The sequence below is a fragment of the Scylla paramamosain genome, chromosome 6 (genome assembly GCF_035594125.1).
Source record: "Scylla paramamosain isolate STU-SP2022 chromosome 6, ASM3559412v1, whole genome shotgun sequence".
NCBI classification, from domain to species: Eukaryota; Metazoa; Arthropoda; class Malacostraca; order Decapoda; family Portunidae; genus Scylla; species Scylla paramamosain.
In genome coordinates, this window is record NC_087156.1 from 8,635,001 (window position 1) to 8,645,000 (window position 10,000).

Sequence of the window (10,000 nt, forward strand, 5' to 3'; positions counted from 1 at the left end):
GCATTACGTTGACGTCCCTACCGTCACCGACGCTGAGTGTCGCAAACACTATGGCAACAGCGATATCGAAGACTCCATGATCTGTGCTGGACTGCCTGAAGGAGGAAAAGACGCTTGCCAAGGCGACTCTGGTGGACCTTTGGCATGTAATGGCCACCTGACTGGTATCGTGTCCTGGGGCTACGGCTGTGCCCGTCCCAATTATCCTGGGGTTTATGCTGAAGTAGCCCACTTCAAGTCCTGGATTGAAGCAAACACTGTATAAGTGTTGTGCTTCAGCCATCATCACATTTGTGGAATTCACAAAATAATAAAGAACTCTTACCAGTGATATGTCTTTCCACTTTCATCATTTTCATGCAAAGATTTGGCTTTACTGAGGTAGAAACATTTATTACGAAGCTGAAGCGGATAATTGGGATAGCTGTGATCTAATATACATGAACTTTAAAGAAGGATTTGATTAGAGGCCCCCACTGAAGACTCTTGAGCAAAGATGTGAAGAATAAAATTGATGGGGAAAAAATAAATAAATAATCATGATATGATGATAGATATGGAACAGGCAACATAGTTGCAATAAATGGTCACAAATCAAAGATTCCACCTGTACGACAAACAGATCCAAATAGCTTGCCGATGTTTATCCTATATTAGGGAACATGCAAAATAATTTCATTATTCCTTAAAAGAATCATGTGGTTTAATGTTCAAAACAAGTAAGAAAGTATATTATATCCAGGTTTTAGGTTCATGGACCGCCGGTCAGCTGCGTACTTTATTTGGTAACAGAATATAACAGTGAACATTCTATGTACCCTGAAGAGACAAACAGGTAACCAGAAACAAATTCCATGGAACGGGAGGCTCCATTCGTCAAGTAATGTATAGTGATTGCTCGAGACCTCGTTAAGATGTTTGGCGACAGCTAACGACAATTAACAAGCCACCACTTCTTGCACATCTTAAAACAGCTGTATCTCATCTAATTCTTCAATATAGCCCTAAAATTATCTAATAGCACTACTGTAAAATTTAATAATGTGAATAATGTGAGAAAATTGTTGTCACCTTTCGCTAGCAAATCATAGTGGTAGTGGAGTTTACTTCCATATACATCACACTATTTATGATGGCAGCAGTGGAATGTCAAGTTTCGTCATTCTTTGGCCACGAAATGACGCATTTCGGGTGATATACCATCAGCGAGTGGAGACTGCTTTCAACAAGCAGTCATCTGCCAATTCAAGCCTACAGACAACAGCACACCATAAAGACTATTCAGGGTATGCAGCAGAAACTCACTGGGGAGGTGTTACTAAGGTGACAGGACAGATAGGCAGGAAAGAAAGCATAACCGAAGATCCATAATAGCATCAGCGGGCATCCGGGGAATGGCGCCGATGAGAAGCATTGGCCGGTGCAGTTTAGTTGAGACTTCCAAGTGCAGGCAGACGGGCAGGTAAGAAAGAAAACTTGACAAGAGGACTTTAAGCAGCAGCAAGAGGCACTGTAATAGTGCAGGGCCCAACAGCAGGACAGAAAAGGTCAGTAGCAGCATCAACACTATACATCAACGTTGGGAAATGGAATATCGATAGATGGCCGCGCAGGCGAGAAGAAAACTGCGTGCTGGAAGCACAAAATAGTCACTCAAAGCACCAGCAATGCAACTGACGCGTTCAGCACAGACTGCTGACCACAGGAACACAAAGGTGGCCTGAAGGGCGGTGAGCGGAGAGGGTGAGGTGATAAGAGGCAGCGCCGTAAACAATGGCAGCGAGTAGCTGCCTTTGCTTACGGCGCTGCCGTAAACAGCTAGTTTAGTCAAGTAGACTTGACTAACGTCCAGCCGGAGGTTCATTCCACTACGGTTAAAGTCTTTCACAGGTTTCCACCAGCAGCACTACGACTCGAGGGCGCTGAGAGCTGCGCTATCTACCAGCTTATGTGATGGAGTGTACATGCGTACACTCCATGGAAACAATCTCCATTACAGTTATTATTTATTGGCAAAAGATAGCAGAGCCTACACCTCGCCGTTTCTTCATTAAGACGTGCGTTACTCTGACACATTCCGCCAGCCACATTCGTAGTGGTGTTTGTTTACACATCACTACATTCGTCAAGGTAAGGTTATATTATTATGTGAATTTGTAATCTTAATAACTTTAGGCGGTAAAAATACTGTAGTTGGTGTATTATTCCTTTTTAAACAGAGGATTCCGTTTAGGGAAAAATGTTGTGTGTTTGCTTATTGGTGTTAGGAGTATCTTAGTAGTCTGCAAGAAACACAGTCGTTTCCTCCTCTGTTTGTTTTTCGATAACTTTATCGTTGCTGTTATTTGCTTGAGATGGGATTTTTGTACATCACGAGGAATAAAATGAAGAGCATCATGGAAGGTATGTTTTTCGATAACTTTTCCATCGCTGTTATTGCTAAAGATAGGATTCTTGTACATCGTAAAGAATAAAATGAAGAGCATCATGGTGTGTAACACACACACACACACACACACACACACACACACACACTATGGTAGAAGAGGTTCCGAGTTGTAGAAGGGGTAACCAGGGATACACCAGACTTGCTACTTCATTTATTGGATCGTTTCACCTTCACAGCAGGTATCATTAGGTATCATCATCACAAAAGGGACAATATTAAAAAAAATGAAACAGTAACTAAAATGGGACAGGCAGGCAAGCATAAAAAAAAAATCAGCAGAAGCTTATACATGATATAAATAAATAAATAAATAAATAAATAAAATCAAGCAAGATGTAGGTATAAAGCTATTGACGAACTTTTTTCTCGTGTGTGTTGTGGTGAGGACTGTCAGAGTGGCGGTGTGAGAACTAGATTAGTTATGAACCCTGAATCCAAAACCTCTGCGAAGTGTATATAAGATATATAATTGTATATAGGAGATATAATTTAATTCGAGTTTCAGGTGTTTAATGTATGTAGTTTTTTAATATTTTAGTGTCTGTATGTGTGTCAATTTTATATAATGTACTGAAACTCTTCTCCGAAAACGGATGATCATAAATAATAATAATAATAATAATAATAATAATAAACGGTTTATTATTTAGGCAGTTGACAAACTGAAAATGTACATAGGGGGTGGGAAAAAACTTAACATTAATCCTAAAGGAAAGTCTAATCTAGGAGGGAAATACTATTGATTGATGGCTCGCACCATGGTGGGAATCGCACTGAGTCTGTACCGGTCCGTGCGCGGCGCCTTCAGGGGCGTTATTTTGTTGTGGTGTCTGGTGGCACGGACCGGGCGAGGCGCGTCAGGCGGCAGCATGTTTCTGAGACGTGGATGATGCAGTAGTCCCCTTCCAAACTTCTCCAGAGCCTCTCGGTGCCTGGTGGATATTCTGGACAGACTCAGAGTGGTCAGGGCTTCTTCGTAGGTGGTGTATGCAGGGCCAAGGATGACCCTGCACGCCCTTTTCTGCACACTCTCTAGCTGTAGCTGTTGAGTGTGTGTGAGGGAGGAGGACCACGCTGGGGAGGCGTACATGAGTTTGGGGAGGATGAAGGTAAGGTACACTCCCCTTAACTCATCTGTCGGCGTCCCCAGCTACCTGAGTCTGCGCAGCATGTACAGCCTGTAGGTAGCTGATCTTACGGTGCTGGCGACATGCTGCTTCCAGGTCAGCTGGTCGTCCACCGTGACTCCGAGAAGCTTGGCACAGTGGACCACCTGGAGGGGGTGAGGGCCCACTGTGAGCCGGGGAGGGGGCACTGGTACAGAGGAGATACAGAAATGCATCACCACAGTTTTGCTGTGGTTGATGGTCATCCTGCTCTCCTCTGTCCACGTCTGCAGTCGCTCCAGAATTGCTTGCAGTGGCGAGTAGTCCGGGTTCTTGGTGGAAACTGGGACGCCCAAGGTGCAGTCGTCCACATACTTCCAGCGATGGGGGGTGTCAGTGAGGGCGTCGTTGATGAGGAGGAGGGAGCATAGAGGACCCATCTTGGTCCCCTGGGAGATCCCACATGTCAGCTGTTGGAAATTAGAGACAGAGCCCTGATAGCGAACGGCCTGACGTCTCCCTGTGAGGAAGTCGGTTAGCCACGCTATCAGATTAGGAGGGAGACCCAGACTTACTGCCTTGCTGATGACAACAGTGTGATCAACAAGATCAAAGGCTTTTTTGAAGTCCACAAAAGCAACAGCTAGAGAGGTGTTTCGCTTGTCCAGGTGGCTGTGGATGAATTCAAGGAAGCTGGTCAGGTAATGGAAGGTGGAGGTGGCTTTAATATTTCCGAATTGTCTGATATCCACGGTGTTACAAATTTTGGTGTAGGCCCAGTCATATACAAAATCCTCACAAATAAGGCTAGGGATTGGGGTGATAGAGACTGGCCTGAGGTCATTGAGTGACTGTGGACTGGAAGTTTTTGGGGATGGGGGTGACGTAAGATGTCTTCCAGTCCGCGGGGCAAGAGTGTTGGGAGAGTGAGGCGTTTATTATGGACCATAGCGGTGTTGCTAGCTCTACAGCAAATTCCTTGTAAATTTTTATAGGAAGGTCAGTGGGTGCGGTGGATCTTGGTTTAAACTTAAGTATTCTCTTAAAAACATCCATCGCCTGGACAGTGTGTGGAGGGGAGGGAGTGGGAAGATAGGCAGGAAGCGGAGTGGTGTGGAGGGGAGGAAAGGTTTGACAGATAACAGCAAAGTGATCGTTCATCTCCTGAGCCGCGAGATTAGCAGGAAGGTGTGAGGTGCAAGGAAGAGATGAAGTGTGCTTTTGTAAGCCACACAAAGCTTTGATCTTAGCGTACCACTGTCTGTTGTTGGTCAGCTTGAGGTGGTGTATCTTGTCTGGGTAATAGCTTGCCTTTGCATTCTTAATCTCCCTGATTACTCTGTTTCTTAGTTTCCTGTATAGGACCGGGCAGGAGTGGAACGCCCAGGTCCGCTGATGCATGAGTCTTTTAATGCGGGGCGTCATCCAGGGAGCATCAGACGGGTGCGTTATGACGCTCTTGGCTGGGAAGTAGCGGTGGAAGGCTTCTGTGGTGGTGGCGACGTAATTTTGCCATTTTAAGTGGACGTCCTCCTCATCAAGCACCTCGGTCCACGGGTGTTGTGTCACCCACTGCCCAAACTCCCTCATGGCTGAGTCAGGCATGGGGCGGTGGGTCCTGGTGACAGCTGACTGGGGGGTCGAGGTGGTGTGTGTGGGTGTCCACAGTACGGAGAGGTGGGTGCTCCGTCCCATGGGGGACAGCGGCTTGGGTGGCGAGTACCTCAAATTCCAGCTCTTAGTACAGCTGCCGCAACTGGACTAGCTTTTCTGAGACACCTCCTACGTGGATTCAGTGCGGGACCCAAATATGGGTGTACATGACTCCTGCATCCTTTATACGATTGGTCGTAACGCCAGGTTACACTACTGAAGTCGCCAGTCTATTTATCCCCCCCACAAGCAAGGAAACAATACAACAACCGATTCTAACAGCTGGGTAAGAATTGCCAGCCATATTTCTAGACAACAGACACATATAGGGTCGACGCATAAAACCCCGTTGGACTACTTCTCTCTCATCAAATTCCACCCACTGTCCAACAGCGTTTTATAACCTCTAGCCAAGTAATGTCATTTACAGCTTCCTAGACAGTAGCCCTTGTCAGGGCCTGAAAAGGGAGTAAAATTTAGTACACAGCTCTTCACTTAAGTCGTCTGCGTCTGAGCAGCTTCAGCCAACAGTAGCATTTAACACAAAACAAGTGAACAGAGTGACGCAAAAACTGACATCTCTCATTCTGTCACCAAGTACTTCAGCACTGCCGAGGAGTCACGCCCCCAATATAAGTGTATTACAAATAAGTACACTCACTGGCAGACTCATGTGGAGACTCCTGAGGCTGCTTATATAGGCCAGGCCGTACGGCCGGTAATTACTTAATTATCCCCTCAAAGCAACTGGCCCATCTAACTGTAAAAACCCACCAGTCTCCTCCATATTACGCTGTCTGCCTTCGTACGTCTATATTGTGTGGTAGATGGACTGTGCTCGAAAGCGTTGGAAGCGATGTGGGACGCTCTCCCACTATGCTACAACTGGGTGATGGGATACAAAGAAGGGGTGGGGTGGTGACATACACACGTACACACACGGCAACCGCCTCGCACACACTGCTAGCTGATGCAATAAACACTTTTCTTCTGAAAATTCTAGGGACTAAATAATGGTGTCTGAAAGAATTCTAATTACTCTATCTTCAAGCAACTCTTCTACTATTAAAATGAAGCTTAACAGGAGGGACTAAAGGGAAAGTACTGAAATTAATTACGGAAGGGGACGGGGCGAACGAAGAATATAAACGGCTACTTTCACGGCGAGCAAAGCAAAGACTCAGCGCACAGCGGGCACCTCCCACCTCATCTCTTGCCCACTCGCTCACTCACTAGTCTATCTTTTTATCGTCACTTGGCGTCTCTCTCTCTCTCTTCCTTCATTCTTTCCCGCTTCATAATCTCACTTCTTCTTTCATTACTTCTTACGTCTTCTCTTCGTCTTACATCGTTGGACGCAATAATATATATATATATATATATATATATATATATATATATATATATATATATATATATATATATATATATATATATATATATATTCTACATTATTGTTGAGACATTTTTAACGAAGCCAAATTTCTGAAAAAGAAAGTTTATGCCTACATATTTCGAGCAGAACACTTTTCCGTTGAGATCACAAGAAAAAAAAAGTTAATCAAAACTGCATAACAAGAAGGACAATTATGACAAGTTATACTACCGAGAAAAGAGATTTCATCAGACCCACAAATATGTAAGAGCTCTTTAGATGAACTGTAGATGCACTAGTTCAAGAATGTAAAATGTATGAAGCATTTGAAAAGTGTTACAATACGTAAAGAAACCAAAAATATAGTATACCATATTGTTCTTGGTGATAATTATGCTAAAGTTGCAATATAAGGAACAAATTAACCATTCAATGCATGACAAGAAAACAGGATTGCAAACAGGAAATTAAAGTCACGGAAAAATTAAACCCTAACATCTGCAAACTACCATTATTGAAAGTCAAGACAACAAAGCCAGTAATTCCGCCTTGTTACTATAAAACGTATTTAAGGTAAACAGTCATCGTCATCAGAGTCCAACGTGAAGACCCTTGCGCTTTGCCTCCTCATCGCTGAGGCTCTCGGTTAGTACCTCCCTTCATGCCACCGTTCATCATTTACTCACTCCTTCATTAATTAACCTAAAAACATCTTCATAACAAGTCCTCCTTCAACAGCCGCCTCCTCTCGCAAGCCCAAGTTCCGTCGGCTTAACAGGATCGTCGGTGGGTAAGAAGCCACGCCAGGACCTTTTCCATATCAGTACAGCTTCCAGGACCCATCTTATGGACTCGATTTCCATTTCTGTGGAGCGTCCATCTACAATGAGCACTAGACTGTATGTGCGGAACACTGCGTCCAGGGAGAAAACATGAACAACATGGACTACCTTCAGGTATGTATTCATCCACCTGATACTTGTTTTTGCAAAAATAAATAAATAAATAAAATAAATAAATAAAAAATAAATAAAAAAATAAAATAAAAAAATACTACACACACATACACACACACACACATAAAATTGATTTTATAAGTAATTAACTACTGCTGGTATGCAGGTTGTTGCTGGGGACCACACTCTTTACTATGATGAGGGTCACGAGCAGACAGTGGTCCTCTCCAAAATCATCCAGCAAGAGGATTACAATTCATTTAACATCAGCAACGATGTCTCCGTTCTCAAACTGTCAAAGCCCCTGACCTTCAACGAAAGGGTTAAGTCTCTCCCCCTCCAGTGTGGGTGTGTCCGCTTTTCACGGAAAAAGCATTGAAGTGATTGTGATGAAATTTGATCCTGGGAATGACACAGGCTGTAACTTTACCCTGAGTTACTTCCCTGGGGTGTTTTGGCATCCAATTTTGCTTAAGTGCTCGTAATTCCTAGTTAGCAACTTTTTTTTCTTTCTTCTCCCTCCCAGTACTCTTCTGACTCATCAAGTTTTGGCTCAGTTTTCCTGGGAGTTAGACGTCTGTTTGGCCTTCTGGGGTGTTCAGTTACTCCAGACTAACGAAGGTATGTTTTTATGATTTATATATTCTTTTTCTTTTTTTTCCAACGGGAAATTAAAATGTGTAGATATAAGTGCATATTATATGTCAGTAGCCTACTCTGTAATATAAATATGGAATAAAATGCTAAGCTTACTGATTTTATTTATTTATTTATTTTTTTTATCATTATGTACGGATTCATTATTTTATTTACAATTTATTATTCTTTCATTCTTGTAACTATGAGCTTAGCTAATGTAACGATTTTTTTTTTTTTTCAGACACAAGATGGATTACGATGCAGAAATGAAGAGGATTCAGAAGATGTTGGATGAAGTAGAAGTGAGTAGCTCAGAAGACGGAGAAAGTGGGGGAGGGGATGTTCCTGCCTCCGACAGTGAAGGTGAAGAAGATTACCTGGAAGAGGATCTGCATGTTCCTGATTCTGAATGTTATGAATCAGACCTAGATGATCTACCAGACCAGCCCCAAAAGAAAAAAAAACAAAAACTGATGGATGGAAGGGAAAAGATAAAACAACATGGTGGAAGAAGAATGTTCCTAAAAGGTCGTACCCGTTCTAGCAATGTTATCAAATTTACACCAGGACTAAAAGGACCAGCTCTAAATGCCAATTCTGCTACAGACTTTTGGGGCGTCTTCACCACGCCAGAAATAATTGGTGTATTAGTAGAACATACTAACTCGATGATCGCTATGCAGAAAGGGAACTATACTCAGCCGTACAGAACAAAAGACACTGATGTTTTCGAAATGAAGGCACTGATTGGACTGCTTATATTAGCTGGTACATATCATGCTAGCAGGCTACACCTTGCTGATATTTGGAAAGCAGATGGTACTGGCATCGAGGTGTTCAGGTTATGTCACTGGATCGCTTTCCTTTTCTATTACGTTGTCTATTATTTGACGACAAAGCAACACGCGAGGAAAGAAAGGTGAATAAGCTTGCCCCAGTTAGGCAAATATTTGAGATGTTTGTAGAAAATTGCAAAAAGAACTGCACCCCATCAGAATTTGTGACTATATATGAAATGCTTGTAGCCTTTAGGGGTTATTGTCCCATTAGGCAATATATACCCAGTAAACCAGCCAAATATGGCATCAAAATGCATGCACTGTGTGGTGCAAAAACTTTCTATGTATGTATCATGGGAATATATGCCGGATCACAGCGAGATGGGCCACTCAAGGCTGACAAGCAGTACAATTCATCACAGGCCGTGGTCACAAGACTTATTTCTGACATATCTGGCTCAGCTAGAAATGTAGCATTTGATAATTGGTATACCAGCTATCCACTAGTGGAATCACTACTTCGTGACCATAAGTTGACTGCTGTGGGGACCCTCAGAAAAAAAAAACAAAAAACAAGGAGATTCCCTAGAATTCTTGGTGACAAAGAATAGACCACCAGTGGACAGCATGTTAGGATATGAAGACAATCTTACTTTAGTCTCATACATACCAAAGAGTAAGAGCAAGAAGAAAAATGTGGTACTCCTTAGTAGCATACAACATGATGACAAGATAGACTAAGTTACAGGTGATGACAAGAAACCTGAAATCATCACGTTCTATAATTCAACCAAAGGAGGAGTAGATGTGGTCGACATGATGGTGGATAAGTATTGCGTTTCCAGAAACAGCCGGCGTTGGCCTCTAACTGTGTTGTCTGCTCTGCTGAACATCGTCTGTGTAAATTCGTATGTCCTGTATGCTCATAACCCACAGAATAAACTCAAGCGCCGCAAATTCATCAAGAAAGTATGCATGATGCTATTAGAAGACACTCTAAAGAGGAGACTCCAGAACATCCGCCTGCAAGACTTGCAAGACTG

At 43.1% G+C, this 10,000-nt stretch overlaps 1 protein-coding gene and 1 pseudogene across 1 annotated transcript in view; both read left to right on the forward strand.

Annotated features, from left to right (window-relative positions):
• The window catches only part of LOC135101279 (trypsin-1-like), a 1,534-nt gene extending 1,205 nt beyond the window's left edge, over positions 1 to 329 (forward strand). The window contains exon 3 of the mRNA XM_064004983.1: positions 1 to 329. This exon is cut by the window's left edge and continues 257 nt beyond it. Within this exon, the coding sequence (XP_063861053.1) occupies positions 1 to 265 (265 nt within the window). The 3' untranslated portion in view covers positions 266 to 329.
• A 4,919-nt stretch (positions 330 to 5,248) lies between these two features.
• Positions 5,249 to 8,146, forward strand: LOC135101695 (trypsin-1-like; annotated as a pseudogene).
• The last annotated feature ends 1,854 nt before the right edge of the window (positions 8,147 to 10,000 follow it).